At 43.7% G+C, this 27,879-nt stretch overlaps 1 protein-coding gene across 7 annotated transcripts in view; it reads right to left on the bottom strand.

Annotated features, from left to right (window-relative positions):
* The window catches only part of LOC138737218 (cullin-9-like), a 260,972-nt gene that overhangs the window by 129,637 nt on the left and 103,456 nt on the right, over positions 1-27,879 (bottom strand). For all 7 annotated transcript variants that reach the window (XM_069887889.1, XM_069887888.1, XM_069887892.1 and 4 more), the window contains 7 exons: positions 25,585-25,978; positions 24,697-25,097; positions 21,899-22,089; positions 15,845-16,068; positions 7,381-7,618; positions 5,069-5,174; positions 2,939-3,166 (listed from right to left, as the gene is read on the bottom strand). In XM_069887889.1, the coding sequence (XP_069743990.1) occupies positions 2,939-3,166; positions 5,069-5,174; positions 7,381-7,618; positions 15,845-16,068; positions 21,899-22,089; positions 24,697-25,097; positions 25,585-25,978 (1,782 nt within the window). The remainder of the gene's footprint in view (positions 1-2,938; positions 3,167-5,068; positions 5,175-7,380; positions 7,619-15,844; positions 16,069-21,898; positions 22,090-24,696; positions 25,098-25,584; positions 25,979-27,879) is intronic.

The following is a 27,879-nucleotide window of genomic DNA, read 5'->3' as shown; positions in this document are numbered from 1 at the left end:
GAAAAATGGGCTGCAAAATGGCCGATGGAGTTTAATGCAGATAAGTGTGAAGTGTTGCATTTTGGAAGGACAAACCAAGAAAGGATGTACACAGTAAATGGCAGGGCACTGAGGAGTGCGATAAAACAGAGGGATCTGGGAATATAGTTCCATAGTTCCCTGAAAGTGGCATCACAGGAAAAGAGAGCTTTTGGTACATTAACCTTCTTAAAGCAAAGCATTGAGTATAGGAGTTGGGATGTTATGGTGAAGTTGTACAAGAAATTGGTGAAACCAAATTTAGAGTATTGTGTGCAGTTTTGTTCAACTAACTACAGGAGGATATCAATAAGAATGAAAGAGAGCGGGGAGATTTAATAGGAAGTTACCAGGACTTGAACTGAGTTACTAGGGAAGGTTAAACAGATTAGGACTTTATTCCTTGTAGTGGAGAAGAATGAGGGGAGATTTGATAGGGGTACACAAAATTATGATGGGTATAGATAAAATAAATGCAAGCAGGCTTTTTCCACTGAGGTTAGGTTAGATAAAAACTAAAGGATATGGGTTACGGCTTAGGGGGAAATTAGGGGAATTTCTTCTCAAAGAGTGGTGGGAGTATGGAACAAGCTAGCAGCTCAATTTGTAAATGCATACTCAATTTTAATATTCAAGAAAAATTTGGGCATGTACATGGATGGGAGGAGTATAGAAGGACATGGCCCAGGTGCAAGATAGTGGAAGTAGGCAGAAAAATACTTTGGCACAGACCAGAAGGGCTAAAGGGCCTGTTTCCATGCTGCAGTGTTCTACGATTTTACCATTGCCACTCTGCTCATATTGGAAAAAAATAAAGTAATAGGGCTGAAAATTAAGCAAACAATCAAGACTATTTTTGCATCTTTCACAAAGGACTCAAATAAATCACCAACTGTGTACATTCCACACGAGAGAGATAGCTATACCTACTTATCAACTGTTGCAGTAGGTACGAACTTGAGATAAAATATCTGTGGTAAATGCAATTCCCTTGAAGGTTTTGTATGGAACTTATTTAAAACAAAGGGAAGGAATAAGAACAGGAGAGATGTTAAGCTGATAAGAGAGCAGTAAATTTGGGTTCGAACACTGAGCATCTCCTCCTGGAAAGATTATGGATAACTGCATCACCTGGTATAATGTTTTCATACAGTACACACTCCAATTATCCAAAATGGTCGGGACCGGGCCCATTTTGGATAAACGTTTTTTCGGAGAAATGGTCTTTTTATTTTAAAAACAGCCCAGTAGCAACAGCAAATCAATAATCTGAAATAATTATTGAAACTCGTGTGGAATGTACACAGTGTTTAAACAACAGCAAACAACAAGGGAAGGCTTTTTAAACATTAATGTTTAATTTTCACCAAAAAATGCTGGCCTCTGCTGATTGCCAACACCTCCTCACCAAGGCCCCTCGTGCCAGGAGCCCGAGGGTCCTTCTCCTGCCCAGGAGCTTGAGGTCCCCACTACTGGCGCTGGGAGCCCGAGGTCCGCTGCTGCCAGCACCAGGAGCCCATAGTCCACTACTGCCGCTGCCGAGAGCCTGACATCTCCAGTCAGTTTGGCTCTGAAAAATTTCGGATAAACGAGGATTTTGGAGAATCCGATTTTGGATAATTGGAGTTGTAATGTACTTTGTGTACTGCACTAGACACCAGATTCTGCAAATTTCTCATCACACAAGTGCTTCAATTGTGGGTCAGGATATTAATTTCAACTGGTTTGGAATTAGGATCGCTGAGAGGCATAGATGGGGTGGATAGCCATCGGCTTTTCCCCTGGGAAACAGTGGCAAATAGAAGAGGACATCTGTTTAAGGGAAAGAAAGTTCAGGGGAGACATCAGGGGCAAATTGTGGGTTTTTTTTTATATAAACGCAGAGAGTGGTGGGTGCCTGGAATGCATTGCCAGGGGTGGTGGTGAAGACTGGTATAATAGGAACATTTAAAAGACTTGGACAGGCACATGGATACAAGAAAAATAGAGGGTTATGGCTGTGAGGTAAGGAAGATTTAGACCAGTGGTTTTCAAACTTTTTCTTTCCACTCACATACCACCTTAAGTAATCGCTGTGACACAGATGCTCTGAGTGGAAAGAAAAAGTTTGAAAACCTCTGTTTTAATCATACCTAATTGACTTGTTATGTGCACAGTTTTAAAACTCCAAAGCAAATGAACCAATGAGAATTTTTCTCAAGCAAAATATTTCAGTTACAATTGGGTCTCAAGCAGTGGTTCTCAGCCTTCCCCCCACCCCCCACCACCCCACTCACATCCCACCTTAAGTAATCCCTCACAAATCGCCTATGACATAGGGATTGCTTAAGGTGGTATGAGAGTGGGGGGAAAGAAGTTTGAGAACCACTGGTTTAGATTGAATAGGTTTACATAGGTTGATACAAAATTGTGGGTTGAAGGGCCAGTACACTGTGTTGCAAAGTTCTATCTGACAATTAATGCAATGTTATTACAGCGCTAGTGACTGGGGTCTGAATGCTCCACTGTCTATAAAGAGTTTTTATATTCTCTCCATGAACTGCGTGGGTTTTCACTGGGTGCTCCGGTTTTCTCCCACTTTCCAAAATGTACGGGATTAGCAGGCTAATTGGGTGTAATTGTGAGGCATGGGTTTCAATGGCCGTAATTTACGGTAAATAAATTTTAAAAACAGCAATTATCCACAATCACTCCACCTCTGGGCCAATCAACCCTCCACTGATCCATATTGAAAACCCCTATAGATCAGGTCAATGCTTGACTCATTGGTTAACTAATTTTTAAATATAAACCAATGAACACCCAGGCAATTTCTGGAAAGGCAGCCAGTTGCTGCAGAAGTGCACTCCACTGCAATTTTCAACATTTTTACAATAGACTGGAGAATATAACAGCCGGAAGAAGAGAGTCAGAGAATCACCTGTATACACCCAGCGAGGATACTTGTGGTCATTTTCTTGTACAGGCTGGCGTATTTCTCACAGTCACTGACCAAATCCCGGAGCTCTGCAGCCAGCAGTAAAGTCGAACAGTGCTTGTCCAATGCTTTGGACAGGGTTTCCTTTGACCCAAGCCGACACATAACGACTGCATAATCCTTGTTCACTGTCGCTAGTCTATGTAGAAACCTTATAAAATCCTGCAGCACCTGAAGGCAAAGAGAATTAAATGAAGTTTCAATAATTATTTCAGATTATTGATCTTACATGGGGAGGTCCAGTAATGAAATTAGCAGCACTCCCTGTGCCTCAGTGAACTGCCTCATGAAATTACCCAGACCAGGAACATCTGAGATTTAACCCAAAACAACAGTGACTTAAACAATCCCATGCAGGGAAACCTCATTGGACAAGTTCCCGTGCCAACCCATTTCCTTTGCCAGAAATGTAAAAACAACACCCGCATTAGTACCTGCTGTAAATATCTGGAAAAGATCCGTGATAGTAAGGGGTATAGATGGGGGGGGTGACAACTGAATGCAGGATGGTTTTGATAAACCAAAGCCAATGTAAGACAGAGAGACCAATATGGAATCCTTCCAGTTAAGACTGAAAGGCGTTGAAACATAAGATGAGAAAACAAATCATGAAGACGTATCCTATTAAAGTCTGTGTCAAGAGATGAGGAAATGGAAAGATTGGGGTTAACAGTTCTGTTCTTCCTTGAGGAAAGGATTGATGGTCCTAATTGTCCAGATCAAACAATGCACATTGAAAGTCGAGCATGGCACATGTTGAGGAGGAGGGGGAAGCAGGTTCAGACTAGGGCAGTACTCTTGTGATGCTTGATTCTTCATCCAAGTGTTGGTCAATGTGGAGGATCAATGAGTCATTAGCTGAAGGATTGGACTTGGTGACCATGAGGTTTCTCAGCCCACATTAACCTGATGCAATGAAACTTCATGGGAAGTTTATATTTCCCCTCCTCCCATTACCACCTTCTTTCACTTTTCACAACTGCCTCTTCACTTGTCCTCCCTGCAATTCGATCATAGACATTCTCTTACGTTCTCTCATCCATTCTTGACTTTAATAGAACATGGAACATTGCAGCACAGCACAGACCTATACTTTCATCCATGGTCCAAGGATACTGGATTGGTCTAAATCCATGGATCTCTCAAGGTTGCCATGCAGGTTGATACGGTAGTTAAGAAGGCTTCATTTATCAGGGATTGAGTTCATGTGCCGTGAGGTAATGTTGCAGCTCTATAAAACTATGGTTAGACCACACTTGCAAATTGTGTTCAGTTCTGGTCACCTCATTTCAGGAAGGATGTGCAAGCTTTGGAGAGGGTGCAGAGGATATTTATCAGGACGTTGCCTGGAATGAAGAACGTGCTATGAGGCAAAGTGAACAGAGCTAGGGTTTTTCTCTTTGGAGCAAAGGAGGTCTACAAGATTATGAGAGGTCTAGATGAGTGAATAGCCAGCACCATTTTCCCAGGGCAACAGTAGCAAATAAGATGAGGGGAGGAAAGTTCAGGGGAGTGTCAGGGTTCTTTTTACACAGAGTGGTGGGTGCCTAAAATGCATTGCCAGGGGTGGAGGTGGAGGCCAGTACAATTGGGACATTTAAAAACTCTTACACAGACACATGGAGCAAGAAAAATAGACAGTTATGGGTGTGAGGTAGGGAAACTTCAGAATGAAAAATATAGATTGGTACAACATCATGGGCTGAAGGGCCTGTACTGTGCTATCATAGTCTATGTTCTATACCAGTGACTCTGTTACCCATTATATCGATAGCAATCTTTGAGGAAATGTTGCTTGATACAATTGAGAAATCCGGTCCAAGGGTGAACACATCAAGGAAGGAAATGGTCAATTCATAGAGAGGAGAGAAGATGATGCTGGGAAGGAGAGAATGAAAAGCCCAATATTTAATGGACACCCAGAGAAAAATGTCACGGTTATAAAGAGTGCAGGAATCCTGATCCCAGCAAAGTGTAGATACTAGTAAAAGACCATTTTGTGCCTTTGGCAGAACAATGTTCTCTGGTAACTGCATTAATAACAAAATAAACCAGCAAACCTAGGCATCGTACCTCTCGATCATTACTGTAGGCAGTCATGGATGACAAACAAGGTTCAATACTTTCATGCCAGGGCAACAGGTCTTCCAGATAATTATCCAAAAACCTGCTCAGAATTCTATAAAAAAGAATCAAGATCACAAAAGCAGACAGCATTTAGATTTTTTCTCATGCCCTCCCACCCACATCCATCTATGACCTCTTGCCTGTGCGCCTCCCCGGCCCTCCCTCCACCATTTTATTCAGGTCCCTGCCTGCTTTTTGCTAATACCTGGACCAAGAGCTCAGGCCCGAAACATTGGTGACGTATCTTTGCCACGTGAAGAAAGCTGCATGACCTGCCGCGTTTCTGTGCATTAAATTACAATCGCAGCATCAGCAGACTTTCTTGTTTGACAGCATTAGATTTATTTTTCTCTACATTAATTGGTCTTTGTTGAATTTTGAATCAAAGGGAGGTTTTTGTCCTCCTTGACTGTGTGGCAAATCAAATTAATGGGCCATAACAAATACCAGCTGACACTAAACTAACCACCGAAATGCATGGATCCCAACAATGCCAATACAGACAACAGGTCTGCTCCAGCGATCTCAGTCGGCCAGTACCTACCACATTTGTAGTTGCCAGTGCAGAGTATGCTGGCTATCAACTTGCGCACATGATAGACGGGGAGACTGCTGCCATCGACTGGACTCCTCCTAACATTCAACAAGTCCATTTTTAAGGCATTGGTGCTCTCTGACAGGGCTCAAGAAACCAATTCCCTGTGAATTTCTCAGGTCTAGGTTCCCAGGTTAAACCACAAATATCATATAGCTGACTAACTTCATCTTATCTTTGACTGCTGCCCATTATCAAAGTTCAGATTTCTTGTTTGAGTTACATACATGACATCACATCCAGGCAAAACTTCTACTTACTGGTAGCTGTAAACTGTTCTCAAGAAAAAGATATGCATACAAAAGAGAGAGAGATAAACAAAGAAAGAAACTGCCTGCAATAAAGAAGAAAATAGATGTTCAGTAATAAATAATGTACAAAGTCAGAGTCCTTAAATGAGTCTCTGAGGAAGTTTGTCGTTGAGGAGTCTGATGGTGGAGGGGGAGCAGCTGTTCCTGAACCTGGTGGTGCGAGTCTTGTGGCACCGGCACCTCTTTCCTGATGGCAGCAGCGAGAACCGAGCGAGTGCTGGGATCCTTGATGATTGCCGCTGCCCTCCAATAGCAGCGTTCCACTTTGATTTTTGCCTCTGATGTACTGGGCTGTGTCCACTACCTTCTGCAGGGCTTTCCACTCAGAGGCATAGGTGCCCACATACCAGGCCTTGATGCAGCCAGTCAGCACACGTTCCACTACATAAGGTTTCTGTTGTCACACTAAACGTCCACAAAGTTCAGAGGAAGTAGAGGGGCTGAGCTGCTTTCTTCATGATAACATGCCCTAGCTAAAGGTTATTTGCTATCTTTCAAACCAAAATGGCCCTAGCTATCAGGGTTCTCACATCTCAAGCACTCCATTGCAAATGAAAATAATGGGCTTGCTCCTCTGATTTATCAGAACGAGCCCCAGACACAGCAAAGACATGGGGCCTTCAGCCCACCTTATCCACCACCACGTTTTCTCCCATCAGCCAGCACAAAGACTGTACCCTCCTGTGCCTTTCCTGATTCAAGTCTCAATCTAAATGTCTCCTGATGGTACTGCATTCCAGTTATCTACAAGTAAAGAAAACTTTCCTCTCAGACCCCTTCTAAAACTTCTTCCTTTAACCTTAAACTCAAGATGTGCTCGATACCTCCAGCAAGGGAAAAAGATTCTGATTCTCTCTCCTGTCAATGCCTCCCATAATGTTCTGGTCATCCTTCTTCAGCCTCCTTTGCTCCATGGAAATCAAATGCAGCCCCTCGAACTTCTCCCCAAATCCAGGCCGCAATCTGGTGAATGACCCGTGCGCTCCCTCCAGCACAATCTCATCCTTCTTGACGGGACTGGGTCATTTAAGAATGCAAACCTAAAACTGCACACAATATTCCAAGAGTGCAAATTTTCAAAGAACAATCAGGGCAACAAGTTTTCTTTTATAAATGAAATATTGCTCAAGAACAATAACAGTTTTTAATCTGAAACATGACTGAAAAATATCAGCCAGGTTCTTTGTGTCTGGAAAAAAAAATCTAGATTCAGCAGGAGTAAATTATTTGTCTGGGAAATGTACAGGGCAAAGAATCATTTTGGGTTGGAAGATTATATCAGTCTGCCACTAGAGGGAGCTTCACTCGACTTGAGGCCACATTCCCGCACACTGCAGGGCTCCATGACATACCTAGTGATAGCCTGCTGCACAGCCTTCTCCGAACGGAAATGGTCCAGCCCCTGCACCAGTGACTGGAAGGCTTCTTTATCCTTCATGATGCCTGCAATCTGAGATTCCAGGCCTGCTGTCTCATCACAAATCCAGTGCTCCAATGACAGAATGATCTCTTTAGTGCCACTCTGCTCCTTTAAGCTCACAAGAAGCATCTTCAATTCAGCATCCTTCAAGTTTAAAGCCTCTTTAGAATCTGAAACATAAAGAGAACCCATGAAATATATTTAAATTTAGACATACAGCAGGGTTACAGGCCAATTCGGCTCATGAGTCTGTGCCACCCAATTTACACCCCATTAACCTACACCCACGGTACATTTTGAACGGTGGGAGGAAACCAGAGCCCCTGGAGAAAACTCACGCAGGAACAGGGAGAATGTATAAACTCCTTACAGACAGCATGGGACTTGAACCCCAGTCTGGTCCCAATTGCAGGTGCTGTAAATATTATGAACATTTAATAAAAAGATTCCTCATTTATGAACTCTTATTTTGCACATTATCACGGAATGACTATTTTTCTGTATTGCAGTTTGTTTATATTATTTATTTTGTTTACATTTCTCTCTTTTGAATACATATCTTCCTTGTTGAGTAAAGTTTACAATATTATGTACTCCCAGTTCATTTTCAATTGTGTGGGACTGTCACTTTAAGAGAACAAATTTAACAAAACCCTGCAGACTTTGGAGAATGACTGTGAACTGACAGCAGGTTGAGGACAGTGTGTTCTTAAATTAGACACTTTTGAAGAGAGCAGAAGGGGCCCTGGGAAAACCTAGGTACAGAAACCAGATGACCAACAGATTCAAGACTGAATGCACAGTTTGTTGAGAAGGCACTGCTGTGGAGCAGGGCTCTTGGAAGTGTGTGGTTATAGACAATCTGTCCCATGTTATAGGGGGATGAGTGTGGCATTTTGTGGAGTCAGTACTTGGAGAAGCATCCTTTGAAGGGATACTGTGCTGACTGTGGCCTCGTGTGGGATAGACAGTGTCTGATTTCTCCAGGTTATGGGGGAAATGAGACCAAAAGGTGGAGGTCACTTTGATCAGCTGACCATGGAAAGGGTTCTGGAAGCAGAAGAAATACTGTGTTTGGATTGTGACCATTGTGAGGATTATTTGAATTCGGCTGACACATGGAAAGGGGTTTGTAAGCTTTGTAAACTTGCTTCATGTCTTCTACGCCAAAGAAGAGTGGAGTTTTGGTTGTCACTTGCCTAAAAAGGACATTTCGCTGGAAGCACCTCGACAAGGGTTTTGTGAGTTAATAAACATTCTGTCATCTCCGGTCTCTCCCACCCACTTGATGAATTGCTTCTCATCCATCTATGGCCCGCGTGTCGCATCCATCTCAGGCCCGCGTGTCGCATCCATCTCAGGTCCGCGTGTCGCATCCATCTCAGGTCCGCGTGTCGCATCCATCTCAGGGCCGCGTGTCGCATCCATCTCAGGTCCGCGTGTCGCATCCATCTCAGGCCCGCGTGTTGCATCCATCTCAGGCCCGCGTGTCGCATCTATCTGAGGCCCGCGTATCACATCCATCTCAGGCCCGCGTGTCGCATCCATCTCAGGCCCGCGTGTTGCATCCATCTCAGGCCCACATGTCGCATCCATCTCAGGCCCGCGTGTCGCATCCATCTCAGGCCCGCGTGTCGCATCCATCTCAGGCCCACGTGTCGCATCCATCTAAGGCCCGCGTGTCACATCCATCTAAGGCCCGCGTGTCGCATCCATCTAAGGCCCGCGTGTCGAATCAATTTCAAGCCTATGTGTCAACACTGTATTTCTGAAACTGAACTGCCTTTTAAGAACTGTGTCTTGAGCTGTGGTGACTTGGAGTATTCCCCACACACACACACACACACACACACACACACATATATATATTTGTGCATAGTGGGGGGGGGGGATAAGTTGAGATAAGTTAGATAAAGTATTATATTATTGTTTATTAATAGTTAAAAATATTACTTTAAATATTTACCGCACGGATGGCAGTCTCTTCAATCTGAGGCGCCTGCAAGCTCACACCAAGACACAAGAGCAACTTGTCTGTGAACTACTCTTTGCAGACGATGCCGCTTTAGTTGCCCATTCAGAGCCAGCTCTCCACCGCATGACGTCCCGTTTTGCGGAAACTGCCAAAATGTTTGGCCTGGAAGTCAGCCTGAAGAAAACTGAGGTCCTCCAACAGCCAGCTCTCCACCATGACTACCATCCCCCCCACATCTCCATCGGGCACACAGAACTCAAAACGGTCAACCAGTTTACCTTCCTCAGCTGCACCATTTCATCTGATGCAAGGATCGACAAAGAGATAGACAACAGACTCGCCAAGGCAAATAGCACCTTTGGAAGACTACACAAAAGAGTCTGGAAAAACAACTACCTGAAGAAACACACAAAGATCAGCGTATACAGAGCCGTTGTCATACCCACGCTCCTGTTCAGCTCCGAATCATGGGTCCTCTACCGGCATCATCTACAGCTCCTAGAATGCTTCCATCAGCGCTGTCTCCGCTCCATCCTCAACATTCATTGGAGTGACTTCATCACCAACATCGAAGTACTCGAGCTGGCAGACTCTGCAAGCATCGAATTCACGCTGCTGAAGACCCAACTGCGCTGGGTGGGTCACGTCTCCAGAATGGAGGACCATCGCCTTCCCAAGATCGTGTTATATGGCGAGCTCTCCACTGGCCACCGAGACAGAAGTGCACCATAGAAGAGGTACAAGGACTGCTTAAAGAAATCTCTTGGTGCCTGCCATATTGACCACCGCCAGTGGGCTGATATCGCCTCCAACCGTGCATCTTGGTGCCTCACAGTTCGGCGGACAGCAACCTCCTTTGAAGAAGACCGCAGAGCCCACCTCACTGACAAAAAACAAAGGAGGAAAAACCCAACACCCAACCCCAACCCACCAATTTTCCCTTGCAACCGCTGCAACCATGCCTGCCTGTCCCGCATCGGACTTGTCAGTCACCAACGAGCCTGCAGCAGACGTGGAAATACCCCTCCATAAATCTTTGTCCGCGAAGCCAAGCCAAAGAGTATGGGCTAATTTCTATTGCTGCTGTCTGGTATGTAACTACAGTTACTGATAAGTAGAAATTCTGCCTGGCCTGCAGGGAAAAAAGAATCTCAGGGTTGTATGTGACATCATATATGAACTGTGACTAATAAATTTGAACTTTAAAGTCTACAGATGCTGGGGTCAAATGCAATACAAAAGCATGCTGGAGAAAGTGAGCAGGTCATGGTGAGTAGTCCTTATCCAGAACAAGTTGATGGAGGGAGCTGTGGAAGTACTATTACACTGTTCGAAAGTCATTTGGACCAATGTATGGATAGGAAGTGGAAGGTTTTGTCCCATGAGCCTGACTGAATTCTTTGACGATGTAACAAAGAACATTGATGAAGATAGAGCAGACGATGTAGTGTTTATGGATTTCAGTAAAGCATTTAACAAGGTTCCTGATGTAAGGCTCATTCAGAAAGTAAGGAATGAGCAAGCTAATTTAGCTTGCCCAGAGAAAGCAGAGGGTGGTCATATTCAGTATGGAGTCTGGTGACCAGTGGTGTCCTGCAGGGATCTGTTCTGGGACCCTTCCTTTTCGTGATTTTTATAAATGACCTGGATGAGGAAGTGGAAGGGTGGGTGAGTAAGTTTGTGAATGATACGAAAGTAGGTGGTGCTTTGGAAAGTCTGGGGGGCTGTCAGAGGTTACAGAGGGACATTGACAGGATGCAAAGCTAGGTTGAGAAGTGGCAGATGAGGTTTAACCCAGAAAAGTGTGAAGTGGTTCATTTTAGTAGGTCAAATTTGAAAGCAGAATACAATATTAATGGAAGGACTGAGCAGTTGGAAGAACTGGATTTTGGGGGTCTGTGTCCATTGGACACTCAAAGCTGCACAGTTTGATAGTGTTCTGTGATGTATTGGGCTTCATTAACCGTGGGATCAAGTTCAAAAGTTACACAAGACTTTGGTTAGACCCCACTAGGAATATTTTGTTTAGTTCTGATCACCTCATTACAGGAAAGGTGTGGATGCGATAGAGAAGGTGCAGAGGAGATTTACACGAATGTCACCTGGAGCGCATGTCTTATGAAGATAGGTTGAGTGAACTTGAGATCATTTTTCCTTCGGAGCGACGGAGGATAAGGAGTGACCTAATAGAAGAGTATAAGATTTTGAAGGACATGAACCGTGTGGATGGCCATCGGCTTTTTCCCAGGGCTGAAATGGCTAACACCAGGGGAATAGTTTTAAGAGAAGGGTGCATGGAATGCACTGTCAGCAACTGTGGTGGAAGCAGGTACAATAGGATGTTTTAAAAGACTATTAGATGAGTACATGGAGCTAATAAAAAGGAAGGGTTCTGCAGTAAGGACATTTTCGGCAGTTGGAAGAGTGAGAACAACGAGGGCCTGTTCTCTGCTGTAAATTTCTGTCCTATGATTAGGAAGGGTTTTAACCATATTACCATATAACTGTTTACGGCGTGGAAACAGGCCATGTCGGCCCTTCAAGTCCACGCCAGTTTCTCTTGAACAATGCAACAGATTCACTTCTTCCTGTAAAGTGGAAAATCTTAATGAAGTTAATTCTCAGAAATTGTTAGTTCCAGCATTATCAGGTGATGTCAGTCATCCTGAATTAAAATAAACCTATTATTTTGGAAACATTTTGGCAGGAAAGGCAGCTCATGCCATAGATAACAGGTAAATAACTTTAGCAACTTATCCTAAGATATGCAAAATTACATTAATTCCAATACTAGATATAAAAAAAGTCCAGAGGCACGATCAGCCAGAACATCCCAAAGGGATGTCGTAGAAGGGAGGATTTAACAAGATAAGCTATTAAAGGAGAGAACAGAGGTACTGAGCCAAAGAGATTTAAGTTTGGAAGCTCAGAATACATGAGCTTAGTCGCTGAAGATACCAGACTGAGGACCATTAAGAAGATACACATAAGACTGAGGACAGATGTCTGGAGTCTGGGAATTATGATCAAGAATGAGAATACTAAATTGGCTGACCTGGTGCTCAGGTACATCGAAGAGAATAGCGATTAGTGCAATGCCTTTACAGTGCCAGCAATCAGAGTTCAAATCCCTTGCTGTCTGTAAGGAGTTTGTACTTTCTCTTCTCCCCATGTCTGCATGAGTTTTTCCCGGGGGCTCTGATTTCCTCCCACTGTTTGAAACGTACAGGGTGTGTAGGCAAGTTGAGTGTAATTTGGGTGGCATGGACTCTTGGACCAAAATGTCCTGTTACCATGATGTATGTCTAAACTTAATTTTAAAAAAAGAGGATGATTGAGCAAAATTCAATGCAGGATCGTGCAGGCCAAAGACAACCTGGAGGATTCTTGATTGCCATTACCAAGATCAGGCTTGGGATTTAGGAGGAAAGTGCTCTAATTAACATAGGCAAGATAATGGGCAGGTGTAAAAGGATGGATGCTGACAAGCTCTTTCCTTTGGCTGGAGATTCTCAAATTGGGGAACTGTTGCAGGATTAAAGGTTAGCTATTTAGGAGAGCAATGAGAAATTCTGACCTGAAAATCACTGAATTTTAACCTCTCAGAGGGTTGTATTCTCAGGCTTTCAGTTTATTCATGCCGATTTTCATACACAAAGACAAAGGATGCAGGGAGAGGCAGGAAATGAAATTTTACAGCACAGAAACAGGAGCTTTGGCCCTTTAAGTTTGTGCTGAACCATTATTCTCCCTAGTCTCACTGACCTGCCCCTGAACCATATCCATCCATACCATTCCCATTCATGTACCTGTCCAAAGTTTTCTTAAATATTAACATTTAACATTCCTTCAGCTGACAGCTCGTTCAACACTCTCACCACACTCAGCATGAGAAGTTTTCCCTCAATTTCCCCCTAAACCTTTCCCCTTTCACCCTAACCCTATGCCTTCTGGTTTGTCTCTCACCCAACCTCAGTGGAAAAAGCCTACTTGCATTTACTCTATCTATACCTCTCATAATTTTGTAAACCTCTATCATATCTCCCTTTATTCTTCTACACTCCTAGGAATGAAGTCCTAACCTGTTTAACCTCTCCATTGTAACTCAGCTCCAGAAGTCTGGGCAACATCCTAGTAAATTGTCTCTGCACTCTTTCAATCTCATTGATGTCTTTCCTGTAGTTGCCTTATATTTCGGTGTACATGATGACCGGCTTATAAGTGGACCCCCATTTTTCAGCCTAATTTTAAGGGTTTTATGGTATATTCGGCGTACCTCAACCCCCATTTTTCGCTGACAGGGCCTCCTAGGAACAACCCGAAATATTTTAAAACACCCCAATAACAAATAACAAGCCTGTAAATTAAATAAGTTTAAAAAAAGCATTGGCCTACCGGGCAGGAGCAGCAATTGCCCACGGAGCTGGAGCGACTGTTCCCAGAGGGAGCAGAAACCTCAGCCTATCAGACGGCAGCGGCAACGGCCCACGGAGCTGGAGTGCCGACGTCGTGTTCCCAGAGGGAGCAGGAACCTCAGACTACCAGACAGCAGCAGCGACGGTTCACGGTGCTGGAGTGCTGACGTTGTGTTCCAGGAGGGAGCAGGAACCTCGGCCTACCAGACAGCAGCGGCGATGGCCCACGGAGCTGGAGCGTCAACGTCGTGTTCCATGAGGGAGCAGGAAACTCGGCCTACTAGAGAACAGTGGCGACGGCTCACGGAGCTGGAGCGCCTGTTCCCAGAGGGAGCAGGAAACTCGGCCTACTAGACAGCAGTGACGACGGTCCACGGAGCTGGAGCGCCGACGTCGTGTTCCCAGAGGAAGCTGGAACCTCGGCCAACCAGACAGCAGCAGCGACGGCCCACAGAGCTGGAGCACTTGTTCCCGGAGGGAGCAGGAACCTCAGCCTACTAGGCAGGAGCGGTGACGGTGATCTCAGGGTCCCAGGTAGGAGCGGTTATGGTGGGGAGGTTTCGGGGAGCAGCGGTGCCAGTGGTGGGGAGGTGCTTCCAGCATCGACTTATACGCCGAATTGACGTCAATTTAGTTTTTTGGTTGAATTTAAGTCTCAAAAGTATATCCAGCATCTAAGTCGACCCCCCCCCCCCCACCCCACCTTTAGAGACATTTTTTAGGGTTTCACAACTTAACTTATACATCGAAATATATGGTAAGTGACCAAAACTGCACACAATACTCCAAATTTGCCCTCATCAACGTCTTCTACAACTTTACCATAACATCCCTACTCCTATACTCAATACTTTGATTTATGAAGCCCAATGTACCATGAGCCCTCTTTATGACCCTATCTACCTGTGGTGCCACTTTCAGGAAATTATGCATTTGTAAGGTTTGAAGGCCTTCCTCACGGTCCTCTACGTCTCCAATGAACAGCAGAGCAAGCTCAGAGGACAACGACCTCTTCCTCTTTCTATTTATTTCTGACCAAAATTATCCCCCATTCACATTCCAATCAATTCGGATGGTCTACCTTTATGCAATAGGGAACAGAAATCAGCATAGCAGAGGTAGCACCCAATAAATATCCAAAAATGAGGGACCAACCCAGTGAAAGAAGCAAAGAATTGCATGAATACAACAGTTAAACAGTAACATGGCAGCACTGCCAGAGATGCTGAAAATTGGGAGCAGACCCAGGAGAGTGGAGACACAGCGCTGCTCCAAAGGGTTCAACCACCCAGTCCTAATGCAGTGGCTCCATACAGGCTTTAAACAGCATGTTAAAGGAGCCAATGGTATTTGTAAAATTCTGCAACTGTGAGGTCCATGTCCAAGATAGCGGCGCCTGGGGTCGGCGGCGACCACGAGGGTTGCAAACTCCAGGAGAGCAGTAGATGGGCGCAAGGTACCAGAAATGGGAAGAACACCTCCTGTTGAGAAGGAGAACCAGAGGCGTCAACCCTAAAGGAAGATGACCACAGCGGCAGGCCAGCGAGGGGCTCAGCAGCTGAGGGATCCATATAGACTGGGCTGTTGGTGATTTGTGGTCAGGGGAGCCGCACAGGCTGTGGACTGCAGTACAATGGATGATGGGAACCAGGTAGTGGAGCTGGAATTTGAGAGGGTCCTCAGGCTAAGAGGGCTCCCGAAGGGCTTTGGATGCTGAAGGTTTCTTAAATCATGTCAGAGATTTGGATTTGTAGCTCAGTGGATCTAACAGGACTGTAAGGGCCACTAGGAGATATTAATGGTGACTCTTTGGCTGACTTAAAGCAGGTAGAAATTACAGTACATAATTTGTTATATTTTTAAAGTATTACTACACGACAATAAAAGGAATCTTGAACCTTAAAAATAATAAGCTATAAACAGCAGTAATTAGAAAGATGAAACAGAAATATAACATGACATTCAGTTATTGAATTTAATTGTATTCTAAAAGCATGATATTTTACCTTTGTTCTCTATTCCAGTGGAAAGCTTATGGTTCAAGGAGATGTTACTGAGGGCCATGATAGCCAGCATCTGCTGATGGCTGCCAGTCGAGCTGCTTCCATTTCCAATGCAGCTATAGAGGATCGGACAAATATCACAGGATACCATCAATTTCGCAAGGCTTTTGTGATTAGAAACCAGCATAATGACAATTAGCAAGCCATCCTGAACCGCAGAGGAGCATCTGGAGAGGAAAATCAGAATCAGGAGAACCAAGGGTTGAAAAAAATTAACAATTCCCCCTCCCAGCATGTTAGTTTTACTGGCCCTTTGAGTCAAAACACATAGTCCAATGGAGAAACTCAGCAGGTCAAACAGCGTACTTGATACAACATAAAGACACATAACCAATGTTTCAGGGCTGAGCCCTTCATCTTTATCTTTGCTATATAATGTTCACTATTTGACCTGCTGAGTTTCTCCAGCATTATGTTTTTACTTCAATCATGGTGTCTGCAAACTTTCATCTTTTAGTCCAAATTGTAAGCCAAGCTTACAAGTATCAAGTTTTGACATGAACAAAATTTAGAAAGGAAAACATTTGCATGTTCCTGTGCCAAACATGAGCCCATAACTTCCGCTAGAAACCATGTGCATGCATAGTGGTCAGGGATAGAAATTGGCTTCTCTGTCTTCCCTTCCACATTAGAATACCTCAAACAGTTACAGAAAACACAGCCACCAAAAGTTACATCCAGAGAATGTCATTTATTGACAGCCTTTCCTTTGATCCTCACTGGGACATATCTACTCTACTCTCAAAATTTCTTCTTTGAATATTCTCCATTTTTCATTTACATCCTTTCCTGAAAAAAATCAAATCCCACTCAATACTCTCCAAATCCATTCTTATTCCTTCGAAATTTGCTTTTCTCCAATCCAGAACCTCAACTTTAGGCCCTTCTTTGCTCTTCCCTAAAACTACCCTAAAACTAATAGAGTTGTGATCACTAGACCCAATTTGTTCTCCAACATTAACCTCAGACACCTGACCTATCTCATTCCCTAACAGGAGATCCAGTATTACACCGTCCCGAGTCGGTTCCTCTATGTATTGATTAAGAAAACTATCTTGTACACATTTGACAAACTCTAGCCCATCCAGCCCTCTTACTGTATGGGTATCCCAATCAATGTGAGGGAAGTTAAAATCTCCCATGATCACTACCTTATGTTTATTACACTTATATGCTATCTCCTTACAAATTTGTTCTTCCAATTTTCTTGGTCCATTTGGTGGTCTATAATACACTCCCATTAGTGCCCTCACGCCTCCTCCACCCCTCAATTCCACCCAAACAGCCTCACTGGATGATCCCTCCAAACCATCCTGCCACCTCACGGCAGTAATGTCCTCCTTAACAAGCAGAGCAACTCCTCCCCCTTTTTTAGCCCCTGTCCTATCACATCTAAAACATTTGTATTCTGGAATATTTAGTTGCCAGTCCTGTCCCTCCTGTAACCAGGTCTCACTAATTGCCACAACATCATGATTCCAAGTGCCAATCCATGCTCGAAGCTCATCTACCTTGTTCACTATGCTTCTTGCATTAAAGTACATGCATTTCAGAGAATTCTGTGTTTGATGACTCATTTAAGGATGAGAAGCTTCCTTCATCTTAATGAGGATAGTATATCTTTTATTTTGAAAAAAGGAAAGGACTCAGATGAATGTGCATCTTCTAGTCCAATTTCATTGAAGGTCAAGTTTCCATTATTCTTTTCAATCTTTTTATTAAACATTCTAATCAGGATCTGAATTACAGGTAAGATGTACGGAAGGTGTATGGAACCTTGGTTTTCAAGAGATATCTGGTTAAGAAGAAGAAGAACGGGACCATTAGAGGGCGCACAAAATCAGTGAACCGGTGCGGACTTGAAAGGCCAACATGGCCTGTTTCCGCTCCGTAAATGGTGATATGGTTATATGGTCTGTAAATGGTTATAAAATGCTGGAGAAGCTCAGCATGTCAAACAGGGTCCTTTATGTAGCAACGGCAAAGATACAGAACCGACGTTTCGGGTTTGAGCCCTTCATCAAAGAATGAGAAAAAGCCAGCAAGCGTCCAAACTCAAAAGTAAGGGGGCGGGGGTGGTGAGGCAGGAGATGATAGGAAGAGAAAGGAGGGAAGGGACACAGCAATGAGGGGGCGGGAGATGGCAGGACTGTGTGGGTGAAAGAACCAATAAGACAGGAAAGGGGGAGGAGGAAGAAGACATGAGCAGATTTAATGGAAAGCAATAAAGTCAATGTTCATGCCATCTGGCTGGAGGGTGCCGAGACAGAAAATAAGGTGTGTTCCTCCAATCAGCAGGTGGTCAGGGTTGGACAGTACATAAGGTCATAGACAGACATGTGAGGCAGGTGTGTGACCCAGTATTGAAATAGTTCGTCACTGGGAGATCGCTGTGGTTGCAAACAGACCGGAGGTACTGAGTGAAGCGATCTCCCAGACTGTTGAGAATGCCACAAAGGGTGCACTGGATGCAGTAAATAAGTCCTCTGGATGTACAAATGAAGTGTTGCTTCACATGAAAGGCCTGTTTGGGGCATTTACCTCTATCTTGCCAAGGCCAGTCAACAGCTCTCAGATACTTTCCACTATTGGCCCTTCCCATAGGACCCCACCACCATGCATCAAGTCACCGTCTCCAAAACCATCTCCAAACTCATCATCTCTGGCCGCCTCTCCTCCACGGCTACCAACCTCATTCTTTCCCACCCCTGCACTGGCTGTTTCTACCTCCTACCCAAGATACACCCCAATCACCCGGGTAGACCCAGGGTTTCTGCCTGCTCCTGTCCCACCAAACTAGTTTCAACCTACCTTGACACTATCCCCTGGTCCAATCTCTCCCCACCTACATCCGGAACACCTCACATGCCCTCCATCTCCTCAAGGACTTCAGAACCAGACTGCTTTATCTTCACAATGGATGCCCAATCCCTTTATATCTCTCCCCTCACACAAAAGAACTAAAAGCACTTCGCCTTTTCCTGGACCAAAGACTTGACCAGTCATCCTCTACCACTCACCTCCACCTGGAACAACTTGTCCTCACTCTAAACAAATTCTCCTTCAACTCATCCCTCTTCCTCCAAATCAAAAGGAGTAGCCATGGGTACCCGCATAGGTCCCAGCTACACCTGCCTCTTTGTGGGCTTTGTGGAACAATCCATGCTGCAATCCTACACAGGCAAGACCCCCTAACTCTTCCTCCAGTATATTAACAACTACATCGGGGCTACCTCATGCACTCATGATGAACTTACATCCACTTCGTGTCCAACTTTCATCCCAATCTAAAACTCACCTGGTCCATCTCCAATAACATTCTCCCCTTACTAAATCTCTCTCTGTCTCCATCTTGGGAGACGAGCTTTTAGCAGACCATATACTACAAACCGTCCAACTCCCACATCTCCCTCACGCCCTGCAAGGATTCCATCCCTTCTCTCAATTTCTCCCTCTCAGCCACATTGGTTCCCAAGATGAGGTCTTCCAGTCTAGAACTTCTGAAAAGTCTGCCTTTTTCCACAAACATGGCTTCACCTCCACCACCCCCAACTCAGCACTCAATGGCATCTCCTCCATTCTTCACTCATCTCCCTTGCCCCTCTGCCCCCAGACGCAAACAACAGAATGACCCTCACCTCATCTACCACCCTACCAGCCTCCACATCCAACACATCATCCGCGGGAATTTCTTGCACTTACTACAGGATCCCACCCCCAGATACATTTTTCTCTCTCGTCCCCTCTCGGCCTTCTGTAGGGACCACTCCCTCCATGATTTCCTCGTGCACTCATTCCTCCCCACCCATCGCATCTCCGGCGTCTTCTCCTGTACCCGCAGGAGGTGCAACACATGCGGCCACACCTCCTCCCGCACCACAGTCTGCATCCGAAAACAGGCCTTTCACCTAAAGCAACACTTCACTTGTACATCCAGAGGACTTATTTACTGCATCTGGTGCATTTTTTCTGGCATTCTCTTGTGACAGTATATAGATATGTTTTGAGGAGATAAATTGGGGTAGGTTTGTTAGTGTAGGTCACATACAAACACTTTAAAACAGAATTTATTTAAAATATTGGAGCACTGCTCATGCTAGACATGTTGGCCCCAGAACCTTTGAGAAGCTTTGGAGAGTGTCCAAGTGACTTCACTAATGGACTGTTGTCTTCAAAAAGGGCAACAGATGAAAGAACTCATTGAAGCCTCAGACTGTTTGAAGTAGAACTTGCAGTTCTAGGAGGGTCATGTGGTTTTCAAGCAGAGAGAGTCAAACAGCTTTCTCTCTGAGAGAGAGAGAGAGACAAACACACAGAGATCAGTTCTGCAGTTTTATAGTCACCAGCAGCAACTGGGACTGAAACAGGACAAGCTGGCAAGCTTGTGGAAAAATCCCATTTGGAAGACTGGTTGTGAGTTCTTAGTTCAGCCTGGTCAAAGCCCTTGTGGTTCATGGAAGAGGAGAGGACTGGCTGTCTCATGTTTCACTTGAAATAAGAGAAACAAAAATGAATTCTTTGGTGACTGAAAGAAAGAGTTAATCATCTGGAGAACCCTAAGGGGGCAAGTTTCTTTGGCAAGACGCTGAAGTGGCTAATTAAAAAGGAATCAGTTGTGGGTGTCTGACGTACAACAAATCTCTCTCTGAAAACCGACAAGAACCTTCCTGAGTGGTAACCATTTACCTTTCAAGCACCAAAGCCTGGTGAACTTTATAAATGTTAAATTCTATGGACAGTATATAAGAATTGCCTGCAACCAATAAACTTGGAGGAATGAGAAATGAGATTGGACTGTGAACCAAAGAACTTTTCTGAACTTACACACACACACATTACATACATGTGCGCTTAGAGTTAGAAGAGGGTTAAGTTGGGTTAGTTAAGCCAACAGTGATGTTAAAGTGTGTTTCTGTTTTCATTTTTAAAGATAATTAAAAGCAACTTTTGTTTAAGTAACCATTTGTTGTGGTGAATATCTATTGCTGCTGGGTTTTGGAGTCCTCTGGGTTCATAACACTCAACATTGGAGAGACTGGTTGCAGACTAGGAGATCGCTTTACTCAGCACCTCTGCTCCGTTTGCAACCACAGCGATCTCCCAATGGCCAACCATTTCAATTCTGGGTCACACTCCCGCCTTCACACGACTGTCCATGGCCTTATGTACTGGCCCACCCTGACCACCCACTGAATGAAGGAACAACACCTTATTTTCCGTCTGGGCACTCTCCAACCAGATGACATAAACATTGACTTTACTGCTTTCCATTAAACCTGCTCACCTCTTCTTTCCCCTCTCCTTTTTCATCTATCTTTCCCCTCTCCTTTTTCATCTATCCAGTTCTTTCACCCACACAACCTCATTGCTGCTGTCCCCTTCCTCCTTTCTCCTGTTGTCATCTCCTGCCTTGACACCCCACCCCCCCCACTCTTTTGTTCGGACACTTGCCGGCTTTTTCTCATACTTTGATGAAGGGTTCAAGCCCGAAACGTTTCTGTATCTTTTCCTTTGCTACTTTAAGGACACTGTTTGACATGCTGAGCTTCTCCAGTATTTTGTGTTTTTACTTTGACCACAGTGTCCACAGAATTTGGTGATTTAGTTCATCGACAGAGATTTAATAAAATGGAATGGTAAAATACAGCCCATGTCTAGTGCAAAGTAGTTTCACAGATTAAAGTCATGAGGTAAAAAAAGGATCTGAAATCGGTGATGGGAGATAAAAAGCACATGAACAAGCACATTTGGAGAAACAAAATAATGAGAGGAGTAAATCAGGGGAAAAGCAGAGTCTTTTGCCCACAGTCGGGGAATCAGGAACCACAGGTGAGGAGGGGAACCTGAGGGATATTTGGACAGATACACAAAAAGGATTGCAGGCCAAATACAGGTAGATGAGACTCGTGTGGGTGGAATATTTTGGTCAGCGTGGGCAAATTAGGCCAAAGATCCTGATTTCCATGCTGTGGAACTCAATAACTAAACTCTTCTTACCCAGAGGTGTTCAGCATTTTCGCGACAGCTGTAGGAATAACACTGAGCAGACCTTGGGAATGCTCGGTAGTTGCTGAGCCAATGCTAGCAAAGATCTCGAGGATGATCTGTGCATCAGCGGCATCAAGGTGTGGCTGAACACTTTTTGTCTGCATGTCATATTTGCTGGCTCCTGTCAGGATCTTCAGAGCCTTGTGGAGATAAACACATGCTCTGTAACCACTTCCATTAAGCATTGCATCAAATAAATAAAAACAGTGAAATGTATTTTCACCAATTTAAAAATAAATAAAAATTGGACCTCCAGAGATCCTAATTACCTCCCCAAGATGTCCAGCCAAAGAAGAACAATGCAGAACTACAAAATGTTGTCATGCACAAACCACAGTAAACCAATTTGCATTATGTTACATAAACATGAAATGATACAAAGGCCAAATAACCCAGTTTTGTAAAGTAGCTTGGTGAACGTTGGCCAAACCATCAGTGGAACGCCCCACCTCTACCAGAGAGGGTGAGAAGGCCTGAAGAAGAGCCATTCTCAGCAGGGGCTATACGTACTCCACCTCACCTGAGGAACACAGCACATTTGTGGGGGCGGGGTGGGGGGGGTTGGGGGGGAAGGACTGAAATCCTAATTGTTTTTATTGTTTTATTAGTCAGTATGAGAGAAGTATGGAAGAAACCATCTAAACCTTGACTGCTTCACGGGGCGGGGTGGGGGATAAACTTTGAGCTGAAAAGGGACACTTCTCTCAGTATCACGATGCAGGCTATGGCAACACAACCAAATACTGGGCCTCAGCCGGTTAGACAGCATTCATGGAAGGCAATGAAGGGGTTGGAGCACGGGCAGGCAGGTGATAGAGGTTGAGAGCAACAGGGATCACTGCAGATTATGTTCATTCAAGAAAATGTGCTCATGTCATTGGACTTTAACCCATCTCCTCTGACTCACAGCTGTCACATAAACTCTCTGCATATCAGTTATCTTTGCTGTGTGAGACACGGTGGTGTAACAGTTCGCATTACTGCTTCACAACTCCAGGGACCCAGCTCTGATCCGAACTACAGGTGTTGTTTGTACGTTCTCCCAGAGACTTCCAGGTACTCCAGTTCCTTCCTCCATTCAAAAGATGTGCTGGTAGGTTTATGGACTATTGGTCCTGGGTGTAGATAAATGAAAAATAGAATCAGAAAGAACTTAAAGCAGAGAATAGGGAAGGATAAAGGGGGCCATGGAATTCCCTTGCTGAATCAGATTAAGAAATATCCCGTAATATTATACTCAAAAGACAAAGGAGGGAATTTGTGCTTGGAGCCAGAGAAAGTGGAGGTGAAATACTAAATGAGTATTTTGCATAGGTATTCACTGAGAACATTGACGAGATTATGGAGAGTTATGCTGATATTCTAGGGCATGTTGGTATCAAGAAAGTGGAGTTAGGTTTTATGAAGAATATTGCGTCCCCAGGGCCAGATGATTTATCCCAGGTAATTGAAGGGGGGAAGAGAGGAGATTGCTGGGGCCTTTTTAGATTCAGGTAGGGTGCCACAGAATTGGAGAAGAACCAATGTTGTTCCTTTCTTTAAGAAGGGCAATTGGAATAATCCAGTGAATTTATAAACTGGTCATCTTTACTTCAGTGGTAGGGAAATTATTGGAGAAAAATCAGGGTGGAATTTACTCACATTTGGAAAAGTATGGAGTAACTTGAAGTCATCAGTAAGGCCTCGTGCAAGGAAAACTCATGCCTTACAAACATGAGTCTTGAGAGGAGGTGTCAGAGCTGGTTAATGAGGTTAGGGCAATGAGTGTTGACTATGTGACTTTAAGTGAAGCCAAAGAAAACAGAGGGTAGTGGTGGGGAAGAGAGTAAATGGTGAAACACTGACTGGTGGTGTTCTACAGGGATTAATGCCGAGACCTGTGTTGTTTGTGTTAGATACACAAATAATTTGGATAACGCTGTTAGTGGGCAAATTAGTTAGCTTGCAGACATCACAATAAACGGATGATAAGCGAGGCTGTCAAAGGATACAAGATGCTGGAGGAACTTGGGCACCATCCATTGAGAGAAATGGTTAGTCAACATTTTACGTCGAGACCCTTTATCAAGATCATCGGGGCAAAAATACCTGTGAAGAGGATTAGCTCGGAAGAAGATATTAAATCGGTGAAGATAGTATCTGTGGACCATACACATCTTGAGGTTTCCACTCAGAAAAATAATGCCACCAAAAATAATTGTTCTAACAGCATTATGTTACTGCTGCTTGGTTGGAACATTGAGCCTGGAAAATGGTGTTGAGGCAGAAGATTAAGCATAATCTTAATGAATGGTGAATGTTCAGAAAGAAAATTGACCTAGCCAACTCCTGAATTCCTATGAATCCTTCCCCCCACTCTGCCCCATCCCTCCAATGCTAATCAACAGCTCAAGTCGAAACTTTTGTTCCATTACTTAACCATCTCTGACACAAATAATAGCAAATTAACACTCAGTGAACTAATAATGAAGAACACTCATCTGTTTGTAGCATTCAAATGATTTGGAGTGAGTAGTTTAATATTAACAAGTTTTATAAATCTGTGAACTCTGAACGTATGCAGAGATTTTAGTTGGTTGAGAGTAGATCACCAAGCCAAAATTATTTCTGATAAAATTAATGCATCGACTGGGAGGAAAAAAAAATCCATCCTCGTCAGTATAGATTATGTTAAATCAGTAAACATTTCCTTAGATAGGGATATGGAAAGGAAAAATGACGAATGCTGAATTAAGTATTTCACTTACTGCCAGAGCAGCCTGCTGGACGAGTGCAGAATTCTTGTGTTCTTGCATGCAGGACAAAATACTCTTGACTCCCCCCTCTGTTGCAAACAGTGCTCTCCAGTCATATCTTTGCATCAGAATATACAGGAGCCGCAAGCACGTGACAACCACAGGCTTCTCCATGGACAGATTGTTTAGTTCTTCCACCAGTACCTTGATCAGCTTATCCCTTTGGTTTAGGCTGGAATCCACTTTAAGAGGCAGCTTCTCCCGTGAACTATTGCCTTCCAACATTTTAGTAATGAACTTGAAACCTGCCACCTGCAAACTTAAATCAGAACTTGACTTCTTCATGATGTCTACGACCTCCTCCATTTTCTCCAAAGTTGTCTTGCGTCCAGTCACTTTGGGGCAGTTGAATACTGATGGGGGAAAAAATGATTTAGTTGGCAACAGTCTAGAGTGGGTTCTATCTAGATATTACTTTAAACTAAGCTTAGTTAGTTGCAATGGTACTGGACCAGCAACATGGGTGGTCCTGCTCCAACAAGAGAACACAAGTAGCCTTGAAAACTGACAATTTATCACAACAACTATCCTTCAAGGAAGGAAAACAGATATAATCTGCTTTGGCTTCCATTTGTGTTCAATCCCACTCTCCACAATTAACTGGCCAAATAACAGCAAGATTTAATCAACAGTCCACCACCCTCTGAGGTTCACTGACCAATCATGAACCAACAGCCCACGACCCTCTAAGGTTCATAGTCTGATTGAATTGTGAGCTCAATCTCCAGGTGAAGAATAAGGTGAACCAAAGGACCACAGTTCCAGCTGTTTGAGTTCAGTGGATTGAGCCAGCCACTGAACCACTGCTTGAATTGTTCTGATGCTGTGATCAACTCTCACCTTTAAACTTCTCATCAAGATCATCTGGCAATTCAAGTTCTTCTATTCTGTCCATCTCTACCTGCTGCTCTGCACTGGTCTTGTTTGAAGTAGGTGCAGTGTTTGTCGGTACTGGAGGCAATTCTTTCTTGGCTTTTTTTGTCTGAGAGGCAAATGATTCAGAGGATGAACCCACAATAGATTGGGAACCATAGTTGATGATTGTTTGTGCACTGGAGAACTTGTCCTGATCTAGCACTCTCCTCTTCATGTAGTGCTTGGAATAAACACGGGAGCTTTCCAGGTCATTCCAGTAGACTGGTGGACAATATGGATACAAGAAATGAAGCAATTTCTGTGCTAGTTCCACAGGCACAGTCAACTGAATCAGCACGCTTTCATCCAGTACTGAAATCTGGAGAGAAATCAAACAGGCTTGTCAAAATTATGAGCATTTGTTGACATATTCTCATTTTTTACATTCTCATCATCATTTTAACCACTTCAATGAAATTATTGCTCATTATTCCAGCCTTTTTAGCTGCCTCAAGACAGGTAGAGCCATTCAAATTACAACCAGGGATCTTGGAACAATTCCCCACAGATACCCTCATTTGTTTTTAAAGGGGGTTTTGGGGAATCAGCCATGAGCCAACTTCCGGGCACTAACCTGCTGTCAACCTTCTGTATTAAAAGAATGAGTGAAAATAGGATAGGGCTCTAGCTAAATATTCTGCAAAAAAGAAACAGACTGAATAAATTCACTTAGAAAAGAATCAGGGACTGAAATAAAAGCATATATGCAGGAAACACTCAAGCCAGGCAGAATCTGTGGGAAGAGAGAAAGAGCTAACGTTTTGAGTGAGCTTTGATGAAGGGATCAAGTCGAAATGTATCTTTGCTATATGAAGAACGCTATTTGACCTGTTGAATTTCAACCACAGTGTTTGCAGGCTTTCATGTTTTACTTTTTATTCATTAAGTTCTTCAAACCTGAAAACTTATTTCTGCTTCTCTGATCACCACAGCAGATTGATGGCTACAGACACAACCAAAGCCCACCCAAAAATTGTAAAATCTATCAGAGACTCGCAAAAGAGGCTCAAAAATCAGCGTCCATAATGCAGATTTTTTTAAAAATCAGGCCACTTAGTTATTAAATACTGAACAATATGAAATTAAATTCAGATTATGTCAAATTAGTTCAAGAAAATAAGACCAGAGGACCCATTAATGAGAAAATAAATAAAACTGGGATGATCATCCTTGCTTTGCACAACAAATACAATTGCCTTTTGGGACAGCGATCAAATGCCATAACAGAAAATACCAGTATCAAGCAGTTTGTTATCTATATTAACTTGGATGACAATGTATGACATGGTTAGTAGGTTTGCAGATGACACCAAATTTGGTGGAATAGTAAAAAGGTTATCTAAGTTTACAATAGGATTTGGATGAGGTGGGACAGTGAGCCAAGTAATGGCAGATGGAATTGTGTGAGATGAACTAATTTGGTAGGCTGAACCAGGGCAGGACTTACATGGTGAATGGTGGGACCTGGAGAGTGTTGTAGAACAACAGGTTCCATGAAAGTAGCAAGGCAAGTGAACAGGGTGGTGAGGAGCACATCTGCTATGTCATTAGGTAGAGCAGCGGGGATGTCAGGTTACAACTTTACATAAGGTTAATAAGACTGCACTCCACAGTCTTGGTCATCCTGCTATAAGAAGAATATCATTAAGCTGGAAAGAGTGCAGAAAAGACTCAAGGGAATTATGAGGAAGGTCTGGATAAGCAGGTACTTTTCTGGAGTGAAGGAGGTTAAGAGGGATCTTAATGATGTTTTAAACCATGAGGGGCAAAGATAAGGTAAATAGTCATCACCTTTTGCCAGTGTAGGGGAATCGAAAATTAGAAGACATAAATTGAAGACAAATGGGAAAAATTTGAAAAGGACCTGAAGGTGCATCCTTCACACAATGGTTCTAAGGAACAATCTGCCAGAGGAACTGGTAGAAGCACGGATAAATGTAAATGTCTAAAGACATTTAGACATGTTTATAGATAGTAAAATTTCAGAGGGACATGGGCCAAACTCAGGCAAGTGGGACTACCTTAGTCCGCACATGCCAGTTGGGCCAAAGAGCTTATTTCTGTTCTCCAGAGCTCCATGACTATCAGAAAGGCTAACGGTAATTTCAGATGAGTGATCCCATCCTCAAAATTTTATTTCCCTGGACACAAAATATAAATGTCCTTTAACTGGGTCTTTTCCATTCTCAAGTTTTGGGTCAGAATGAAGCTTTGATGATC

The sequence above is a fragment of the Narcine bancroftii genome, chromosome 6 (genome assembly GCF_036971445.1).
Source record: "Narcine bancroftii isolate sNarBan1 chromosome 6, sNarBan1.hap1, whole genome shotgun sequence".
Classification (NCBI taxonomy): domain Eukaryota; kingdom Metazoa; phylum Chordata; class Chondrichthyes; order Torpediniformes; family Narcinidae; genus Narcine; species Narcine bancroftii.
This window is presented reverse-complemented; position numbering and strand designations above follow the sequence as displayed.